The sequence below is a fragment of the Typopeltis vanoorti genome, chromosome 15 (genome assembly GCF_054136105.1).
Source record: "Typopeltis vanoorti isolate ZY-2024b chromosome 15, IOZ_Tvanoo_1.0, whole genome shotgun sequence".
Classification (NCBI taxonomy): Eukaryota; Metazoa; Arthropoda; class Arachnida; order Uropygi; family Thelyphonidae; genus Typopeltis; species Typopeltis vanoorti.
The window spans coordinates 74,726,432-74,750,347 of NC_143563.1; the positions used below are offsets into that span (position 1 = coordinate 74,726,432).

Here is a 23,916-nt window from a genome sequence, read left to right on the forward strand (position 1 = left end):
ATAAACTAGTAGACATGAGAAAAAAACAAATTTTTTTTTTTGTATTATTTCTTCCCCTTCCCCAATGCTTCTCCTGTGTCTTAAAAATCTATACTCATATTTTTAAGAAACCTAAGATATTATTCAAAATTTTAAATTTACCTCTGTACTTGATGCTTCAAAATGCCACTGCTTATTGTCCAAGGAAACAATAATAAACTCATAACCATCAGAATCTGAGGAGTGAAAATAACTAAATTAATACATTTGTCAGAGCAGTAATTTTTTGATACAATTATTTTAAATTACTTTGATCATTTATAAACATGCATAATTAATCAATAATCCCCAGTACTTACAGGCCTATAAGATCCACAAACTTCCCAGATTGGCTTTCATAACCATAATTTTAGGATAAGGTGGTTAAGTCTTATGCCTAAATATATTTTTCTGTATGTGTAAAATGATGTTTTCTCCAGGTCAGTTTGTCTGGTTAGGAATGAAAAAAACTTGAGTAAAAATTCTTCCATCTCTGCATATAATACTACATCAACAATGTGTAGTTGTTGTTTTTTTCAATCAAAACTGTTTGTATTATATGAACAATTTTATGCACAATTTTTTCCAGAAAAAATTATTTTGAATAATCCTGTAATAGATTAAAAAATATATTGCCCCTGCTGTACATTTAAACTAGTCTTTATGAAACCATTTGCTAAAACTCTCAAATGCTTCACGGTTCTTATAGTGTTTAATTTGTTTGAGGAATAAATTCTGAATAAGTATATGTAAAATAAAAGAAGTCATTTAATTTTGATCTACAAACATAGTCCATTATGAAGGACATCACCTTTGAACAAGAAATTAAATAAATGCCAACTACTAAATTTTTAACTCTGTTTGAATGCCCTTACATTACTACTGTGGATGAGATTGTAGCAAAATGTTTGAGAAGAATATATACTCTATTATATCATCTCCTCAAGCATGAGCAAACAAAAGTCGAGAATTGTGTATGGGACATTAAGGTGTTATAAATAAATCTGAGTGCAGTAACCAGTCCCCAGAAGCATAACAACATGGGTATAGTAAATGATGAGTCCATATGGTTTCATCAGGACATGGTTATCACAGATGAGCAGTTTCAACTAAGATAAAGATAAATCTAGTATGCAGACTAGCTTCATATCAGAAAAATGTTAAAAAAGGCACACACACACACACACACACACACATCAACAAAATTAGATAAAACTGTATTAAAACCCTAGGTATATTTCTCTCCACTTTCCTTAACATGCATGCACTAGGATGCCTTATGTTGCCTATTGCAAAATATGACAGAAACCGTTTTTTTTTAAAAAAAAAAAAGTGTGCAAAAGACTAAGTGATGAATTCTGAAACCAGGTCATGCACCGACTGAGAGTTTGCTTACAAAAAATACACCTCTTCGACATTTCAAGTTCCTTAGTACTGAACAACAGTTTTTGCTCTCTTGAGGTTTCTGCCTAGCCTCTACTAGTTTGAAACAGCTGTCAGTGAAACCTTATCAAAATGGACCAATAAAAGGCAGAATATATAAACGCTTGAGCAGTGTTTATGTCTTTTATGTGGAAAAGCACTAAGGCAACTTGCGAATGCTGGTGAGTGTATTCCTGTAAGCTCTCTGGTCAACTCTTTTACGAAGCTTGCATAGTTTCTACATTGAGCTTTGAAATAATGTTGGATTTTATCCACTAATATAATTTTGCATTGTTGAACCAAAGCGTTCTGGCTCTTTATTTTAGTAAAAAAAAAAAAGCATTTGTTAAAGGTTAGCATTCAACAATACTGTGATTATGATTCAACCATAAACTGCTTGGTAACAAAAAAATAATATCACCTTATCATTAAAAGCATTAATACTTATAATACAAGGGAGTGCATATATATAGAGGTGGTATATTTAGATATTGTAAGGCATTTGACAGATTGCTATATAGTCAGTAACTAAATAAGATGTCGGTAACTAAATTGGAACAGATAGAATTAGATGCTGGAATAGATGACTGGTTGTCAGGTATCTATAAGATATATATGGTAGTATTCCACAAATGATATTAGTACAGGTTTAACTGGAGATGTGCATATGATGCAAATTGGGAAGAACTATGAAGAGCAGAAATCATAGTTTTACAGGAGGATGTGAATAAGTGTATAAGTGGAGCTCCCAGTTTAATGTTGCATACTATAAGGTTTTGAAATTTAGTAGACAAAGATGGGATGCAATATATGTAACCTATGGAGAAATTTTGAAATAGGCAGAGATCAGAAAACTGAGCGTGATGGACAAGGACCTGAAGTTTAGGGTCACACTGCTAAAACTGGAAAGACCTTATGCCAGATTATGAGAATGATGAGAAGGACAGAGTTGTCAAGAAGCTCTGGTTCCATTGTATAAGGTCTCAATCAGGATTACTGAGACTTTATATTGTTTGCAAATTTAGTCACCTGGATTTCATGGGGATAAGGATATACTGGATAGGGTCTAGAAAATTGACCAAGGTCAGTTTTGATCTTGGTTAATTTGGGATAAATTTTCTTTTGAAAATTGACTTTACCTGATTCCTGAACTTGGATCTTACCAGGTTTCTGATCTCTGAAATGCTGAGGAATGAAGACAAATTTAGGGAATGCTAATTGCAGAGTCTTCTATGAAGAAGTTCTTCCACATTAAAATGGTGTTTGTTATCAGATTAATGTGTAAGAGCTTTTTCAGAGAATGGGAGAGAGAGAGGGGGGGGGGGGCAATAGAACAAGAGCCCATCTCTGGAATGTGTATAGCAAAGATGTGAACAGGGGAGTAAGTAGGTTTTTTGCATGGCGAGTGGTTAATGAGTTTGAATGCATTGTCTGAGAATGTAGTGAGTATAGAAACATTGAATAAAATCAGATTTGTCTGTGTGTGTGTGTGTGTGTGTGTGTGTACGTATCTTTAATGGAAAGCCCTCTAATGATAAGTTTGGCACCATGGAAGTCTGATAATTATTACAGACAGACAAATCTGATTTCATTTAATGTTTCCATACTCACTACATTCTCAGACAATGATATTTATTAATCTATGATAGTTATTAATATCACAATCATGGGCAATAGTAAACAGTGAGTTCAACTTTAGCAATCGCATTAAGTCTTCATGCTGTACAACTGCAGTTGTTCCCTACAAAACTAGCTTATAGAAATAAGGTTCTCTCACTGATAAGACCATATCTGGATTCCATGAAGAAGAGGAAACATTCAAAAGATTGAGTACTGGGGTAACCAAAATTATATCTAGCCTGTGGAATTTTGCATATGAAGACAAGTTAAAGGAATGTCATGTTCAAAGTTTGAGAAATAGTAGAAGAGGAAATTCTGCAGTTCATGAGGGTGGGGACTCAAATCATGTTCTTGAAGCTGCAGAAATCAGGTAAGGTCCAGGTTCTTTTCACGGTGTGGTGAGTCAAATGTAGAAGAAACTGTTTAGGGAATGCTATTTGCAGAGTCTTCTATGAAGTAGTTCTTCCACATTAAATTGGTGTTTGTTGAAAAGGGCTCGTTTGAGGCTATCTGGTGTGAGATTGAGACTGGCAGAACAAAATATATACTTGGGTGCTGCTATAGACCAGGTGATGGAATAGATGGTGGAGATAGTGTGCATAAACAAATTGATGAAATGAGTGAAAAGAGGGTAATTATTATGGGGGATTTCAACTATGGTAACATTGATTGGAAGGAGGAGAGGACACATGTGAGGAAGGAAATGGATTTTATTCAATTCTTAAGGGATAACTATCTGAGACAGCATGTAATTGAAAATACTAGGAGTTTGAGTGTGCATGACCTGGTAATAGCATCTGAGGATTTGGCTGTAACGAATATGACCACATGGTCATATTCGTTACAGCCAAATTGGTGAGAGTGATCATAAGGTCTTGACCTGGGAGGTAGCTAAAGGTGTGGAATTACTGTGCTGGCAAGTATGACAAGCTTAGGAGATTGCTTGGATCAGTGCCTTGGCATGAAAAACTGCAAGGGCTGGATATCGATAGAGCATGAGAAGTGGTCAAGGAACATTTACAGGAGGTTATGGCTGATTGTATACCTAGGGTCCGAATAGTAAAACAAGTAGGGGTTAAATGGATGAATAACACCATTAAGCTTGAGCTGCAAAAAAAGAAACAACTGTGGAGGGAATTTAAAGAGAAAGGTGACCTGCAGGCACATGAACGGTATAAAGCGCAGGTCAGAAGGGTAACGAGTGTGGTAAAAAAACAAAAGCGGATTATGAAAGGAAACTAGCTATGCAAGCTAAAGAGAATCCCAACCAGTTCTTTCAATATGTTGCAAGCAACAAAAAACTGTACACGGCAAAATGATTTTAAGGAATGACGATGGTAAGGAGGTCACTGAATCAGTCGATATAGTGGAATTACTGAGCGAGCACTTTGCAAAAGTATATCATCCAGGTGGTGACATTGAAAAAATGAAGGAACCATTAGTTTATATGGAAATTGTGATGAATGAAGTGGAGGTGAATAGTCTATTACAGAACCTTAATGTGAATACATCTGTGGGATTGGATGGAATACCGGCACGGGTCTTGCGTGAAGCGGCTCAGGAATTATCACTGCTGAGCGTCACATGATCACAAGCCGCTCAGGATTGTGGATAATCGTCTCGCATGCTCGGTCTCAGTCAGCATACCTCATTCGTATAGTCAACATTCATGCTAGTGTTGTGACCATGTGTGTGTGCATAAATAATTTTTTTATTTTGTGTCCAAACGTAGTGACTATTCTTTATTAATTGTACTACGACAATGGCCCCAATGAAGAAATGGTTGAAAAGGAAGGTGGTAAGAAGAAGGAGATGATTACGATAAAAGTTAAGAAGGGAAGCACGAACAAGGTATGCAAGTGGCCGCCATCGCAAGATTTTATAAGAAGTCTACGTTAATGATTTCACAGTATGAAAGAACTAAGGGGGCTAGATGTAGCAAAAGGAGTCACGAGAGTATCAAAGCAATGGCCACGTATTCTGGAAGATGTAAAAAAGTTGCTTTTGGTGTGGATAAACGAGAAGCAACTAGCAGGTGATACTGTGACCAAGAAATTGATCTGTGAGAAGGCCTTGTACGCCGACCTTGTAAGTAAACTGCCAGGTATGTCTACAGAAAATGAAGAAGGCTTTAAGGTGAGCAGGGGATGGTTTGATAACTTTAAGTGGAGAAGTGGCATCCATAGTGTTGTGAAGCACAGAGAGGCTGAGAGTTCGGACGCAAAGGCAGCTGAGGCGTTCGTTGTCAAGTTCCAGAAGCTCGTGGTTTCCGAGTATTACCTGCCGCAGCAAGTTTTTAATTGCGATAAGATGGGGCTTTTTTGGAAAATGATGCCAAAGAGGACCTACATTACAGCAGAAGAGAATGCAATGCTCGGTCACAAGTCCATGAAAAACCGTCTCACCCTCTTGCTGTGTGTTAATGCAAGCGGCGATTTCAAAGTCAAGCCCCTGCTCGTGTATCATTCTGAGAATCCATGAACCTTCAAAGAAATGCAAGGTGCAGAAGAGTCAGTTAAACATTATGTGGAGGTCCAACAGCAAGGCTTGGGTCACTTGTATCTTGTTCGTTGAGTGGATTAACGAAGTCTTTGGTCCTGCAGTGAAGAAATACCTTTTAGAAAAACCACTCAAAAGTCTTGCTGGTTATGGATAATGCTCCTGCTCATCCTCCAGGCCTTGAGGATGACTTATTGGAAGAATTAGAGTTCATTAAGGTCAAGTTACTTCCTTCCAACACTACTACATTACTCCAGCCCATGGATCAGCAGGTCATTTCGAACTTTAAAAAGCTTTATACCAAGGCACTATTTCAGCGATGCTTCGAGGTGACAAGGAACTAACCTTATCCTCTGAGAGTTTTGAAAAAATCATTTCCACATCGTAAACTGCGTCAAGATCATCAATAAAGCCTGGGATGGGGTCACCAAGAGAACTCTCAATTCTGCTTGGAGAAAACTGTAGTCTGATTGCGTTGAGGGGTTTGCTCATGAACAAGAGCTGCCAGTTGTCGATGAAATTGCGTCCTTGGGGAAGACCATGGGACTGGAGGTGAATGAGGACGACATTCAAGAGCTGGTGAACATGGCCAGGAGTTGACCACCAATGAACTGATGGATCTGCATTGCGAACAACAGGAGATCTCGTCTGAGGAGGAGAAAAAGATGGAGATATCCCTCTCTTCAAATGAGATTAGGGAGGTGTGTAAAATGTGTAAAAAAGACAAAAGTAGAAAATATGATTGTGAATGGGATGTCACATTTCCTTCCAGTTTGTGGTAGGTGTGATATCACCCAGGAAGCCAGTTCCATATATATTCTTTCCTCACAGAAGGCTTCATATGACTGGCTTCCTGGGTGATATCACACCTGCCACAAACTGGAAGGAAATGTGACATTCCATTCACAATCATATTTTCTAATTTTGTCTTAGAGCTTTGTTTATGCAAAAGCAGAACTATTTTGTCTTCTTTTCACTTCCTTGGCACATTCTCCAAGCTGAGACAAATTAAACAGCTTGGTCAGAAGAGCTGCCAATTCTCTTGCATTCTCACAATACACAAGCTGATATTATATTTATCCCACATTATATCTGTATTATATCTGCAACATCGTAATCATCCTTCAGTTCATCTGCCTTTATTCTCAAATCTGCCAATATCAGATCAGGGACTGTAGTATCTCCAGCTGGATGGTACATCTTTGCAAAATGACTGTTCAGTAACTCAACTATTTTGTTGTCTACTTCTCTTATCTCCCTACCATCAGCAATTATTAAAGTTATCCTCCCATAGTAAGAGAACTTTCTGGAATCTTCTTTGGCCCTCCTTACTGCTGGTAACCCTTCTTGCTTGTGCTTTGCATTGCTCGTGAGCTTGCTGTTTGCCTTTCTCTTTATATATTCTTCACAACTTTTTTCCTTTTATCTGTAACTCCTCCCGAGTCTGGATATACAATCTACAATTGTTTTATTCAGATTCTTATGTCATGGCACTGCTTCAAGCTGGCTCTTCAGTTCATCATAACCCCACTCTTATCATTAATTCAATAATGTGCAAAAGTGTACTTCTCAGTGCTAGTGCAAGATTCTATCAAAAGCCTAAAATTTGACTCAAGGAAGGAAGTAAAGGAAAGGGATAAGATCTAAAAGTGAAACTAAGATATTGGTGCATTCCACCAATCTCCTATTCCAAGCTATGTTATGCTGGCCACACTGTCTGCAACTTCTCCTGGCCATACAAGCCAGTATGCATTCTCATTGATACTGGCTACACAGAATCACCAATACTAATCTTCATAAATTTTTGTTATAGCATAGTCAACTCTCATATTAACAAATTACTGAACAAGTCTCAAGTCCCTCAGTACAGAAAAAGTATTATTTTCACTAGTGAGTTCTATTAATACTATCTTGTAAGACAGTAACAGAAAATAGCAGCAAGATTATATAACAGAATCAATCTAAATAAAATGCATCCAACATGAAAACATATCAACATGCACTGACTATATACAACAATTAACAGATACTCCTTAGAATTTCTTGAAAACAAAAGGAGACTGAATCATCTAAAATTGTGCATAGAGTAATTAAAATAAGGAAGTGCTTGCAAGTACCATTTTATAGCTGCAGAAGATTGCTGTCAATCTATCAGAGTGTGCATCAGAGATGATAGAAACCATGACAATTGACTAACTAGGACTAGCTTTTGATATTTTATACACATTCTTTTCCTCAAATATTTTTTTATTTAAGAAATAGTGGCCTAATATTACACTAATATGCATAGGTAATAGTCACAATTGTATAAAATATAACTGGGACTTCTGTTCATTATTCTGTTGTTTTTTATTCATAAATAAAAAAATAACTTTATTGCTACTGTGTCATGCATATAGACTTTCATAGCAAAGCCTGATATATATTCAGTTGAAAGATTAATGGAAAGAACTAAACATATCCCTTTACAACTTCTTCATACAGGCAAATCCTAATTTTTTTTTTTTTTAAAGAATATTTTATTATCAAACTTCCACCAAATCACAAACTCTTGAGATGCCTCATATCGTTGCAACCCTCATATCATATCGTTATATGCCATTACAGTGCAGGGGGGGGGAAACCAAATAGCCCGAAGCTCATTCACCATTTCTCTCCTCACTGCACTGACAATACATTCTGCTTAGTTATTGCACCAAGAGAAGAAAAAAAATTATTTCCTTCTCACCACTGACTTACACAACATCCAGGAATTGCCCTTTTGTTCTTTTTCTCTTCATCTCCCATTCTGCATTAAGTTTCTAAAATCCTCTTGGTAATGTCTATATTACCTCATGCCCTTTTACTTCCATCTGCCAGAATTTATGCCTCGCATTCTTTCAAAGGTCTTCATAATCACCACTCTATAGGTCACTCTTATTTTAGTGTCTCTTCTCCAAACCTCTCGTAGTCTCCTTATTACTTCAAAAATGACCCTACAGCATTAATCCAGATGCAATTTGAACAAGTTTTATACAGTAGAACAACAACTTCCATCTCTATTTATCAATATGTGTTTCAATAAGGAATTACCATGAGTAGACATATTTAAATAATTATAATACCAGAATTAACTCATGTAAAATATTATGTATTAGTATCATTTTCACTTGAGTATCACAGGCATCTTCAGTACAAAACTGAAAGAATAACTGACAATTCCAAAAGGTGCCAACCTAAGTAGCTAATGTAAGATAACTAAAAAAGGTCATTAAATTTCCTAACTTATTAAAAAAATAATAAAAATAAAATAAAAGTTTAAGTTAGGACAGTGAAGTAAAGTTTCATCTTTCTTTATAAAGCTGTTTCCATAAGGAACTGACTTTTGTGGAGGACTCTTGTCTTGTTCCAATGAACTCTATGTCTAGTGTTGATGGCATGCTCTGCAAGTCCAAACTGTTAAGGTTCAAGGTATTTGTGGGAGACAGTACTTTTAAATCAGCTAATCTTTCCTAACTTTTTTTTTAATTATATATCTATTCTATATATATATATATATAAAAAGATAAGCCAAAATTTGAAACGTTTTTATATCAGTTTTTTGTCTTACCGGCTTACCAGCCCGGAACTCAGGGAGGTTGGGCGACATAGGCACTGGGGGGTGGGCAGAGTACAACAACAATAACAAAATATGTGGCTTTCCAAGTAAATATAAAATATTCTCCAAAGGATCAGAAAGAAAGAGAGCTGTAATACTCATGGCCAATACTGAAGTCGAGGCAATACTAATTTCTCAGCACAGTAACGAGGACTCGGTACTTATCAAAATTACGTACAGAGGAATTAAAACTTTTGCTGCAAGTATGTATCTAAACTATCACACTGACATAAAATACAACTTAGAAAAAATGAGCAACATCTTGAATTTTACCATCAACCATGGCCTAATTCTTATAATAGATAGCAATGCCCTTTCGGTTTCATGGTTTAATGAAAGCACAAACAACAGAGGTAAAAATTTGGAAGAGTTCATAGCATCAAATTCCCTACACATACTAAACGATGACTGTAACACTCCATCATTTGAAAATACCAGAGGAAGCAGCTTAATCGATCTAACAATGGCAAACAACACTATTTTACCCCAGGTTTCTGAATGGAAATACGAAGAAGAGGAAAGCTGTTCTGACCATCGCATAATAAGTTTCATTATCAGTAACAAAAATTTAAACAGAATAGACAACACAAACCATCACGTTAACAACAAGTACTTCTCCAATAAAACCAACCTAGAGAAATTTATTAAAGCATTAAAAAAGAGAATTTTCACGCCTAATCTCAGAACATCACTTTAATGCGAACAGCGAACAACAGCTCGGCTTAGACAACAAGGGAACATTGGTTGTTCTTTCATTGCATACAACAGACAGTCTATTATACAAGAACTGCTCTAGACTGCATCCTCTCTGTTCCAACAACCAAGCAGAACAACTTGCTATAGTTCAGTCACTTACGTATCTCTGGGAATTAGAACTCAACACCTCTCACCAAAAGACAGCAACAATTTACAGTGATAGTAGAAGCACTATAGATGGTATAAAAAAAACAAAACAACCATATAGCATTAATAGAACAGACAAGAAATCTGGTTCGGAATCTCACTTAGAGAGGGATGGGAAATCAAGTTTTGAGGGGTGAACGTGCATACTAGGGTAGCAGGAAATGAGAGAGCGGATCAGCTGGCTAAAGAAGCAACTAGAAATGAACGGCTAGAAACAAGTTACCAAAAGTACTAGAAATCTGCTATAAAAATCCTTTAAGAGAAAAGCCTAGACATCAAAAAAACGGATCAACAACAAAAGAATTCTTGCCAAGCATCAAAAGCAGACTCTGGCTGAAAAAATAAACTATTTCTCCAGGTTTAACCACGCTACTAACGGGACATGGAGAACTAAGACACTACTTACACAGATTCCATATCCTGGAATCACCTTCATGCATTTGTATTCCACACCTTTAACAGACTGTTGACCACATACTTTACAACTGTCAGCTATTGGACTCCATCCGGATGCCCCTAATGCAGCACTTCATCACTTTCAGAGACAAGTGGCCAGTGTCAAAACAGAGACTTATCGAAAATTATTACCCAGAATTAATTAAATTTGCCAATAAGATCAACTTCCAGTCCTTGTAATCTAACATAATTACTGATATTGTGTGAATTATATAGTGTTAATATATGTATATATAAAAATATAAATACAAATGTTAATCAGTACTTGTAAGCTACATGTAATATAAGCATTGTATGCAATGGAGCATGTAGAAATAAATTACCTCCTGGCAGGGTTACTACTGGGAGGAAAATGCAAAACACAGAAACATTCAGCTGGTTGCCCATACATTAAAATGGTGGCCTATCATTACAATTCCATCTTTGATTACCTACAAAATCTGAATATCTCCTATGAAACCACTCACAGTATTATGAACATCTTCAACAGTAGTGATCAAAGTCAGCATTTAACTTTTTTTTACAACAATTAAAGATTAATGACTAAGAGGGAAAAAAAAAGGGCAAAACTTTAAATTTAAGAAATCATTATTAACATCTGACCTCCATGGGAATCAGAGAAACATTGTGGGAGATATACATTATTGCACAAAATCCAACCTGCCTTAAAATCTGATTTAATGTGTCTACATTCACAGCACACTCAAGCAATGCATTCCACCCACCAACCACTCTCCATGCAAAGAACCTACTCCCATCCTCCTTATACAGTTTTCAGTGATGGCCTCTTCTTCTACCCCACCTCTCCTATTCTATGAGAAATCCCCTCCTCCTTCATGAATCTATGTCACATGAATCAAGTGACAAAGAAGAGGAATGGGAAAATTTGAAACAAATTCTCACACAAGCAGCAACAGAAAGCTTAGGAATAAAGCACAAATGGATTAGAGAAAGAGGACTATGAGACTGGAAGAAAGAAACAGAAAATATAATAAAAACAACAAAAAAAAAAAAGCACAGTTCCCAGAAATGGCTGAATTCCAAAACAATAGAAGCAGAAATAGAGTATAAAAGAAACAGTGTAATTGCAAAATGAGAAGGAAAAAACAAAGAGAGAGAGAGAGAGAGAAATGGAACAATTTTGTAACAGAACTCATCATTATCAAATTCCTGACATATACCCTCAAGGGGTGTACAGGATATGATAGCACACATATCCTGTACACCCCTTGAGGGGGGAGGGGGGGGAGATATAGGAGAGGTGGGGCAGAAGGGGTGTACAGGATATGATAGCACTACATGAAAAATTTACATCATTACTAACTTCCTGTCTACAATTTTCCTCCAAATCAGTCTGTTACTTGTCAAGATGATAGAAATATAAGACTTATCAGATCTTATATTTCTATCATCTAAGGCACTTTGTACCGTATCAATCCACCTATATCTTGGTCTTCCTCTGGGTTGTTTTCCTGCCAACCTGGCAGAGAACACTAGAAAAGGATATATTTAAGCCACAACCCAAAACCTATAAACGTGTGGACAGACTTATGTGTTCGTCGAACATGTTGTTTATTTTTTTTACGGTATATATTAGAACACAGAAACTAAGTAAATGATTAATTTATTAACTTATTGTTGATATTTCGCTGGTGTTATAACCAGCATCTTCAGAGCACAAAAACACAGTTTGTTACAACACGCGAGACTATGACAACATGGTGTAAATTTTTTTTTTTTTCAGATAGAGGGTGCCAAAAAATCAAGACTCTAGTCTTTGTGTTGCTGCTACAATTTTGTTTAACCAGTCTGTTGATTACACCATGTTGTCATAGTCTCGCATATTGTAACAAACTGTGTTTTTGTGCTCTGAAGATGCTGGTTATAACACCAGCGAAATATCAGCAATAAGTTAATAAATTAATTATTCACTTAGTTTCTGTGTTCTAATATATACCGTAAAAAAATAAACAACCAAAACCTATAAAGTAATTTATTTATTTATTTATTCGTATGGAGTTCCCTCCCTTTTCTCCCCCATCCCTATTGGTGCGAGTTGAGCCCCCTCATGGGGGTTAAGTATTTATGGCTGTAGATCCGTGTGTTCACGGGGCCAGTTTGCCTGCTTGCGGGATGAAAACCCCCAGATAAACTGGGGTGGAAAACCCTGCTGTCCACGCCCAAGACCAGCTAACTTGGCTATGGCTGAGGAAGATCCTTAAGCTCTTCACGTCGGTGACGGGAATCGAACCTAGGACACTCCTTCCCCAGGCATATGGTTGCAAAGCGCAAAGCCACTAGGCTAACCATGAGGACAAAAAGTAATAAAATACATGAATAAAGAAATAAAAGAAGATAAATGCCTGGAAAAACTCCTAACTCTTGGAAAAAAAAGCACTGATTATCCCAATCTATAAAAAAGGAAATAAAGAAGATTGCAATAACTATAGGAGAATTAGTCTGCTAAATACCAGATATAAAATATATGCAGGAATGTTAAAAGAGAAGCTAAGCAGTATTGTAGAGGATAAACTAATAGAAGAACAAAACGTTTCTGAAAAGGCTGATCCTGCATAGATCCAATTTTTACTCTAAAATTATTAAAAGAAAAGAGAAGAGAATTTCAAAAAAGAAACACACATGGCCTTTACTGATTATGAAAAAGCTTTTGACAAAATTAGTAGACAAAAACTGTTCAAAATATTAACCGATTTAAATATACCAAACCAACTTTTACAATCCATTCAAGAAACATATACAGGAAATAAAATAGCAGTTAAATGAGAACATCACAGAATGGAAAGATATATCAAAAGGAGTACAACAAGAATGTACCTACTCACCTTTGCTTTTCAATATATATATATATATATATATATATAAATAAAATTATAACAATATGGAAACAGTATAACCCATTTGATATACAAATAACCCTACAAATGAAGATAGATATGCTACTATTTGCAGATGATCAAATAGTATTAGCTACATCAGAAGATGATTTACAAAGATTATTAAAATCATTAAATGATATCTCAAAACGATCTAACGTGACAATATCTAAAGAAAATAATGTCTTGTCAAAACCAACTCTACTATACGGAAGCGAAACATGGACCATAAAAAGGAAAGATGAAAACAAATTCAAACAGCAGTGAAATTTCTCAGAAAAACAGCTGGATATACCAAGTGGGACCATAAAACAAATGAAGAAATTTTACAATCCCTGAATATAAAATAATTAATTACTACATAAGACAGTATAAACAAAAATGGATAGAATATTTAAATCAAATGAATAACAGCAGACTACCAAAAATATTATACAGATATAAAATAAGTGGAAAAAGAAGAATCAGAAGACCAAGAAAGAAGTGACATGAGACTGGAACAGGTCACCTGGTCTAAAATCCATGTTAGGAAGAAAAAGATCTTTTCCATGTCAACATGATAACAACCCCTAACTAGCTTATATGCCTCAATCATATCCCCTCCTCCTTCTATTTACGAGGCTTTGCAATTTACATTCTCTCAATCTGTTCTCATACTCCACATTCTCATATTCACCACCTTTGTGAATCTTCTCTGGACTCTTTCTAACATATCCTTGTCACCATGAAAACCAGTTGACCAAACCTGTGCACAATAATCCATATGAGGCCTGATCAAGGCCTTATCCAATGGCATCATAACCTCTATGCATGTCAGGGTCCTCCACATCATTGCCATTATTCAATGTGACATCTTCACAACTTGTACAATGTGGCCCCTGAATTTCAGGTCCTTGTCCACCACCATTCCCAAATCTCTCATCTTCTCTACCTCCTTTAAAGTTTCCCCACCAAATGTATATTTGCATCCCATCGTTGCTTACCAAATTTCAAAAGTAACATTGAACTGACAGTTCCACTTTCAGGAGGACTTGAATAGTCCTCCTGTAAGACCATAACATCTGCTCTCCCCCAATTTTGCATCAGTTCCATTGATCTCCATTCGTCTCTAAACAACTGTAAATATGCAGCTGTTTGGAGACGAATATCACTAGTTAAACCCATTCCAATATCATTAATATACAAATTTAACAACAATGGTCCCAAAACTGACCCCTGTGGTACACCACTAGTGACCTTCCTCTTTCGCATCCCCATATACAACTTTCTGATACCTATCTGACAGCCACTCACTGATCCAACTCAGAAGTCTGATGTTATTCAATCCCATCAGCTGCTGTTGGGATCGAATAACAAAATAAGCTACCAAGTTCAGCTTAGTTTTTTATTCTGAATTCATTCTATTTCATGAAATCAAATCTCAATGACTATTTTTTTTATAAAGGTTTTGGCAATTTTAAATCTAGATTATTATTTTTAAAATTAGATTGTTAAATAATAGTATACACATGTTGTAAGTATGAGAAACTGTCAGAAAATCATGTTTGGATGAAATTGAATGCAAGAATATTAACATTTTTTTAAAATAAAATTATGAAAACAAAGAAACTTACGGTATAAATTTCATATTTTTTACTCAAAAGATATATAACTTTCAAGAACATAAATATTTATTGCTGTTTGTTAAGTCCAATTTTAGTGTAACTGTAGAATTTATATTTTGTCAAGCTATACCTGCCTGATTGATTTATGAAAAGATTTTAAAAAATGTAACTACAAAAAAGACAACAGATGATGATACCATGGATCATAACTAAGCATTATAAAATAAAGATAATTTATAATATAATTAATTAAAAAATCAAAAATAAAAATTCTTACCATCCATAGCTTCTAGATGTCTAATACCAGTGCTTTTCATTCTCCGATGCCGTTTTTTTACTATAGGGGTATCCAACCTACCCAAGAGTGGATTTGTGTTGGGAACAGCTGGAATCAGCTGAGTTTCACTACCATTAAGCATACCTAGTTTTTTTTTTTTTTTAAGTGTGAAAAAAAAAAAGGAAAGAAAATAAAATAAGCAATTGTTTATTGCTATAGAAATATGAATGTGCAAGGTTTATCTGAAAATAAAGATTTGATGATAGAGAAATCAAATTGAATAATTTTCAAAATACAGCAGGAAGGATGGCTGTACCCTAATGTCTGCATTAAAAAACGCTACTTTTACAGAATTAAATTCCTGATATCAATGCCCTCTTAAGCAGTACTTTTTTTTTCCCTTTTTCTTTTTTACAAAACAATAAGTGCTAGTACTCCAGGAAAAATTGAAAATTAAAAGAACATGCAAATTAAAAGTAAATTAAATATACAGGGTTAGCCTAACAGAAATAGACACTTTCAAAGTTTTACAGAAAGAAGAGTTTAATAGCATGGCTGAAATACTTACATGGTTTGAAGAGTATGTCCTGAAGTTTACAAGAGTAAGTTACAAGTGTTCTATGTGTGACCCTTTTGTAACACAACAAATATCTATACGATTATCCAGTTCTTCCCAAAAACTTCTCAGCATGTCCATATCAACAGTCGCAGCAGCTACTGTGATGCATTGTTTAAGATTGTCCACACTTGTAGGGAGGGGAGGAACAAAAACTCCGTCCTTTATGTACCCCCATAAGAAGTAGTCACAGGGTATTAAATCTGGACTTCTTGGTGGCCAACATGTAAGAGCCATGTGCTGGGCAGTTGAACGTCCAATCCAAGTAATTTCTAACTTCAAGGTGCCAGTGCGGCAGAGTGCCATCTTGGACAAATATGAAATTGTTATTGTCTTCTTGTAGTTGAGGCATCAGCCACTCATGTAGCATATCTAAGTAAGTTATTCCATGCACTTTTATTTCCTGGAAAAAGAATGGTTCATACGCATTTTTACGGGATACAGCGCAAAAAACGTTCACTTTGGGTGAATCCCGCACATGCTCCACTACAGCTCTCAGGTTTTCAGTACCCCATATATGAACGTTGTGTTTTTTCCACTATACCACTAATGTGGAAAGTTGATTCGTCACTGAAAATTAGCCAGTCAAAGAAATCATCACTTTCTTCACTCCGTTACTGCATGTCTGTCCATACAGAATGAGTGACAGAGGATTTCATCGTTTTCACTGAGGTTCTGCAATAATTGCAACCGGTCAGGGAACATTTGTAAATGTTTAAGCAAGATATTCCACACAGTCTTTTGTGGAACTTGAAGTTCCAAACTTGCACGTGTTGTCGACTTCTTCGGGCTGTGCGTGCAAGTCTCACGAACACAAGTCACTGTTTCCTCGGATACAGGTGGTCTCCCAGGACTTTTCCCCTTGTACAGACCACCAGTTTCCTTAAATTTCTTGCTCCAATCGTAGATTGATTGCCTTGTGGGTGGTTGTTTACCATACCGTGTTGTAAAATGACGCTGCATGACAGTAACAGAATTTGCTTTTGCAAATTTAATCACGCAGAAAGCCTTCTCCATCTGGCTAGGGGCCATACTGCTCGACTTACGTCAAGGGCGCTCGCATGATGCTGACGTCACGAAGACAAACGAAAAGTGGAGGCCGTAAACTTGAGGACTTTTTCTATAAAACAGTACTAAATGCTTTCTGATGTAACAAACAGATTTCAATTTATAAAGCGTTTAAACTGTCTATTTCTTTTAGGCTAACCCTGTATAATACAGAATTTATTAAGCATAACATCATTGTACAAGTATCTCAAAAAAATAAGTAAAATGTATATAAGAATTTTAAATAAAAATTTTACGCAGCAAATATCTTAATAGATGTAGTGAAAAATGCAAATTTCATTTAATAACTTAGGCTTATTTTCATACCAGGTAAATGTGCAAAAAGTGACAAAATATAACAAATTTCTAAATGTACTCTATCTGCATATCATATGCAACAGTGCTAGTATGCTGCTGTTATGTTGTTCCAAAAACAGGACTGCTTTTATGTGTCTTGCAATCAGGGATACCCTTGCAAAGACGATGGGGTCAAGAGAAGCTTGCTTAAAAGACTGTAAAAATTGGCCATTTGGAGAGTGTGTAGCGCCCATAACTATATGCTCATTCCACTTTCTGAATAGCCAATTTTTTACATGGAATCTTTTAAGCAAGCAGCTCTTGACCCAATTCTCTTTAAAATCAAAAGGTTGAGCAGCACAGGTAGGTAGGTAGATGTACTTCATCCGATTACATGGCATTTAAACCCTTAAATACTACTTCAGCTCAACCACTTGCACAACAACATGAATTACAGATTCTCTTCCTTTCCTGAACCTTATGATTACAAGCTCCCCCCCCAAGGTGATCTTTTTCTGTTTACAGGAAACTGATATGCATAACAGTATATATACTTGCCAAAAGTCACGAAGGGGTTTCAATATTTAATAACGCCTTTGTTTTTTATTTTAAATTTACAATACCATAGCATCATATACAGTATAGGAAATAAATTTACACTAGGCATGAAAAATCAAATCTTGTAAATGGCATCCATTTTCTGTTTCACACAAATGTGCCCTTTCTAAGGCGTTTTTCATGACACCTCTTAGTGTTTCAGGTTCCAGTGCTCTGATTTTGGCCCGTATATTGTTCTTCAGCTGTTGGAATGTCTGAGGCTTGTTAACATAAACTTTTCCTTTAAGATAGCCCAATAAGAAGAAATCAGGAGTTGTCAGGAATCTGGAGAATGTGATGACCAACTTATGGACCAACCACAGGAAATTATTCTTCCCTCAAAAATTTGCCTGAGCAGTTGGATTGTGGTCTGCTGTGCGAGTTGTCGCTCCATCCTTTTGGACCCACATGTCATGTTTATCTTGAACCTGCTGGGACTAAGACATTTTTGATCATAGATTGATATTCATCTCCTGGAAACACTGACAGGGTTCCCAACATGGTATTCAAAAAAGTAAGGTCCGATCACTTCTTCCGACGTCACCCTACACCAAATTGTACACTTAAGGGGTGCAATTCCCTTCAGTGAATTGTCCTAGGATTTTCCAAACCCCAAATCCTGCAGTTTTGTTTGTTAATGAAGCATTTAAATGTGCTTCATGTGACATTATCAGCTTATGGATAAATTCAGGATCTCTCCTTGCTAATTCTTGAAATATAACTGCGTAATGTGGTGGCATCAGCTGTTTGCACTGGATTTTATATGGAAACAAGTTCAAGGTTTTCAGAATATGCCGAAGTGATGTCGAGAGACTCCAACCTGTCCAGACCGCCTTCAAGTTGATGTGCTCTGGTCTTCTACAACACTCTCCTTTACACACTCAACTGTGGCTTTGTTCCTAACTGAGCATGTCCTGTTTATGGAAGGTTGCTTACTGAACCCTGTTCCTCAAAACGACCAATCAAATCTAATCATTGATTTGCTCGGAGAATCTCTCACAGTGCAATGGCGATTATATGCTCGTTGGGTCAGAATTATCGATCCTTGGTTTTGATAGTAAAATTTCACAATTTGTGTTCACTGTTCAGTCGTGAATTTTTCCATGGTTAATCTCCAAGGTCTTCTTTATAAAATCTGTAAAGAAAAAGTTATTAAAACTTCAGATCCTTTTGTGACTTTTGGCTCACCCTGTACATGTGGACTCCACCACTACAACCATACTTACTTATCCTCTTTGTGTCTCATGGCACATAAGGCCGAGATCTGTTTCTTCCAGAAACCAATGTTGGGGTCACTAATTCAGCTTCTCTCCAGCAATCCCAGACATGTATTGTATACTTTTAGCCTGGTTTGTTTTTGAACTAGGTTTGGTTTAAATATAGAGTTAATTACACCTGTTATTTTTAAATATTTTGCAATTTTTACGTTTATATCTTTTTCATTTTCATGTGTGATCATACATCCTAGGTAGTTAAATTAATTCACCTGTTCTAAGATCTTGTTATCTATTACTATTTTAGTTCTTGCTGGATCTTGTCCTTTAAAGGCCATAGTTTTTGATTTTTCTGTTGATATTATCATACTATAATCTTTGACTATCTCATTTAGATTTAAAATGGCTTTCTGTAAGTTATCTTCTGAATTTGTAATTATTATTTGGTCGTCGGCAAAAAGGAGGGTGTTTAAGTTCACTGTAGGAGAAAGTTTAATTCCTTGATGTATATTTTTATTCCATTTTATTACTATTTCTTTTAAGTAAATATTAAAAAGAGTTGCTGAGAGGGGACATCCCTGTCGGACCGTTTGGTTTATCTCTCTCTTATATGATAGCTCATGATTTAATCTTATTTGTATTTGATTATTTTCATATATACTTGTGATAGCTTTTAGGATATTATTTGGTATTTGTCTTTCTTTTAATATGTTTCTTTTAACTTTGTGAAACGCTTTTTCAAAGTCAATAAATGCAATATGTGTTTCTAAATTGTATGTGTACCATCAATATGTGATATTCAATAACCATGTTTTACATTTTAGAAATAATATTTTCAGTTACAGTAGGAGCCAAACATTTATGGATGGGGAGGGGGGAATGCACACTTTTCTTCAAATTCTAAAGTAATTATGTCCAGGTACCCAATTCCAATTAGAAATATAGTGCCTTACTAAGGCAAACAGTGAGTAGTGAAATGCAATATATAGCCTTTCCAAATAGTCTTCTTGCTGGTGTGTCCTGCTTCCACTAAAAGAACTCTGGAGAAAGTTGTTAATATTTCCACAAAAGCATATCTTCTGAGTTGGAGATAAATTATATTCTTGTTTAATCCTTTATCCAAGCATAAGCAAACAAAGTTTGCACAGGAAGACTTATGACTGAGCTGGAGCTATTTGTCTTGCTGTACTCCTGTCTTACATGTTGAAGGCCTGAGGTGGCTAAACCATGCAGGGACTCTACAGCTGGCCCATAGAGGAAAATTAACTCTTGAGGAAATCTTAGTTCAAAGCTACAATATCAAGTTTATATGCTGTCAATCATCAATAGTGCATCACACTGAATCTAATGGTAACACATTACAAGGTTTCTAGTTCAGCTGCTAAATCATTTTGCTTCCAAACCTACTTTTCCAAGTATAGCTGAAAGAAGGAAGGGGAGTCCAAATAGTGACAAATAGGAGGCATTTCTGAGATTATATTTTAGTGTATGTACCAAGAAGTATATCTCCTCTACCTCCCATCTAACCTACTGTTCTCACCTAAAATAAATGAATCAAACTTTATCTGATAAAAAAAAAAAACCACTCGGCAAAAAACAGATACTAGCAATATCTATGGTCTATATAGATTGGATCTTCTCTGGCTGAAAATCTCTTTACCATATTCCACATGTCTCATACTCCACAAAATAATCAGATCCCTTGACCTCCTGCAGTCCTATTAACTACAAGAATAGTCTTTCTACTTGGTGATTTATGATCACCATAATGGGTTCGATTTTTTTCTTCTCACACTTTTACATTAATTATACAGAAAACCTCTTCTGAGAGATCAAGTCTCTAGCTGATAGTATCCTCTCTTCCTCTTCACCTGAAAACTCAAAAAAAAAAAACCCCAATCTATACCTTTATATATTTTCCTATACTGCCCTGTTCCAAGAATGAGGAAACAAATCTATTCACTTAATTGCAACCCAATTACTCTTCAATCCTTTTCAAAAATAATAGATAATCAACAACCAACCTAACTTCTTGAAAATCTCTCATCTAATCAGGTATTAACCGTAATTTCTGTCAAAGTAAACACACCTGTGTCACCCATACCTTGAGACATGCAGAGAAATCTTAGGATATGTGATCATGTCTGGCACAAAATTCCTGAGAAAGATGAAATTCCAGGATCTGTCTTTCTTCTACACTCTGCAACTGGGTATCCAATTCCCTTTTTTTTTTCTTTTTCTAATGGATAGATTTTTATTCCACAGCTTCACTCACCACTAATGTTGGAATACTTCAACAATGTTTTCTGACAACACTTTCTAATTTAATATGAATGATGTTCTTTTAATAGTAACAAATCATATTTATAGATCTGAAGATGATGGTATCCTTCACACCTTCCCCTTTTTTCTGAAAGTTTGCAATGTGTAAATAATCATATCTACCATTACTTTCTTAAATATTGCTCTATACCAACCTCTCATATGGAAAATATAATCTGGCTGAATTTAATTCCTTCAAAACTTATCTCACCTCATTTCTTGCAAATGAAAAATCCCCAGTTAAGAACAATTTCCTTTGCAATAATAATGATTTCGTGCTTTGTGATCATTATAAAATTAATGTCTCTTCCCCCCCTGTCTCCCACAGCTTTTTTAAGCAGTATTTACCAAAAAGATTGCAGCATTTTGAAATACTGAATCTTGTGGTACATAAGACTTCAAATAACCTTTCTGTCTCACTCACTGATTCTGAACATTTCATTAGGTGCTATTAAAAACATTTAGAAGCAATAAATTAAAGTGCTTTGCCCCTGGTTGCAAAATTTCTTGTTGTCATATATTTTTGTATAAAGCTAAAGTTTAGTTCCTCATAACAGGGGCACAAAATGGCGGCCCATGAAGGCTTCGTATCTGGCCTGTGACCTTAATGATTTCTTTTCTAAAAATCAATGTTTCTAACATCTTGCAGGGATTAAAACAGAAAAATTCAAACTTTTAATTTTATGACAGCTTTAAACAAAAGTAAAACTTATTACTACAGTTCTTTGTACCATATTTCTATCATCAAATTGGCAACACTGAATGGAAGTTACTTGTCATGCAGTCATTTTAAGCCACGTGATACAATGTCAATAAATTTATATTTTCTAAACTTGTTATATTTTTAAAATTTAAAAATAAAAATGGTTATAAATTTAAAATTTAAATGGTGGTAAACTGTTTATAAATCGTAAAGGCCTGGCAACAAAAGGGCCTTTGTTAGAGCCTTTCTTTTTTTAGTTTATGTTTTGGTTCACAGAATAATACTGAATATGGCCTGTATCTGATATACATCTAATTGACTGGCCCTTTGCTGTGCTTGAGTTTGAGACCCCGGCTCTATAATCTCTCAGACACACTTCTTACAAATTGTCCACAAAACTTCAGTTGTTGTTTTTTTCTTTTGCAAACAAAGATTTTTACTAAAAAAATTAGCAAGTAGACATAAATTTTTCCATTATAGCACCATTTGACAAAAACATTTTGCAGTGACCAGATCCCACTCAATCAAATCAGGATAATGATGACTCATTAAGAAATTTTTTCCTATTTGGTTTGGAAAGGTTCCAATTTTTAAAAGTTAATTCTTTTGCATAATTAAACATTTTATTGCTCAATATATTGCAGTTACTTAAGTAATTACTTAACTACCACATGTTATGATTGTTGATTAATATATAGCTGCTATGCTATTGTCACATACATTTTTTCCACTGCTTATTATATGACAACTGCCACCAGTTAAGTCTATTCTTGATGAATATCAAAGATTATATCAGAAACTTCAATAAGTAGTATATCTACTAAAAAAAAAAAAACTAATATTGTGATGACAATGCCTTTTCATAGGGTCTCCTTTGTTAATCCTAGCAAACTTATAATTACTAGTTCCAATAATTAAGATATTACTATTACATTTATTTTATACTCAATTCTCCAACAGAATTACTGACTATAATTTTTATCATCTGCTGTTACTATTTCATTTGTACATAAAATTACTTATTAAAGAGGATATACCAAATGAAATAAAGCTTAAAATATACCTCCAGCTATGGACAAGCTGCTGAGATCAGAAGCCAATTCATTCACATGATGAGAAGAGGCACTAAGTGAAGCTCCTTGTGGCCGAGATCCTCTTGGTTTTTGGCCTGGAATCTTTACAGTGGTATGCATCAAAGGAATTTCTTTGCCATGAACATCATCCATATAGTCCTATAAGAAATGTCATTTTAAGGAAGAAGATATACACTGCACTATATTTATTAGTAACTTCTCTATCAAACTTTAATATTATTATTTGGGTATCTCCATGGAATCCTAGGGCTTCATCATTACAGGAAGCCAGATTAACTATTATACATACCACACCCATTCTACCTCAAATTCATTCAATCATAATGCACTTGCAATTCAGATGCATCAATGAAATGTGTGGTAGAGAACATGTAAAAAATGATAGACTATACAGTACATATCCTTGTTACAAGGAAGAAATATGGAGAGCAAGGTAAGATAGTGCCATTACATAAGGGTGGTAGCAGACTGGAAGTGTCTAATTATAGGCCAGTTTCTGTGTCTTCAGTAGTTGTTAAGATCTTGGAGAAATTAGTTAGGGACCGTACACAACATTGGGCAGATGAGGGTAATGTTATCTCTGAGAGTCAACATGGATTTGTGAAGGGGTGCTCTTGTTTTAGTAATATGCTAGCCTTTTATAATAAAGTTACAAGAGCAGTAGATGAGGGAAAGGCATATATTGCCATTTTCTTG

General features: G+C 35.4%; 1 protein-coding gene across 3 annotated transcripts in view; it reads right to left on the reverse strand.

Moving 5' to 3' along the window:
* The window catches only part of LOC150098898 (centaurin-gamma-1A-like), a 273,420-nt gene that overhangs the window by 96,994 nt on the left and 152,510 nt on the right, over nucleotides 1-23,916 (reverse strand). For all 3 annotated transcript variants that reach the window (XM_090404607.1, XM_090404608.1, XM_090404609.1), the window contains exons 11-13: nucleotides 23,190-23,358; nucleotides 15,331-15,474; nucleotides 142-215 (exon numbers count right to left, since the gene is read on the reverse strand). In XM_090404607.1, coding sequence (XP_090260733.1) covers nucleotides 142-215; nucleotides 15,331-15,474; nucleotides 23,190-23,358 — 387 coding nt within the window. The remainder of the gene's footprint in view (nucleotides 1-141; nucleotides 216-15,330; nucleotides 15,475-23,189; nucleotides 23,359-23,916) is intronic.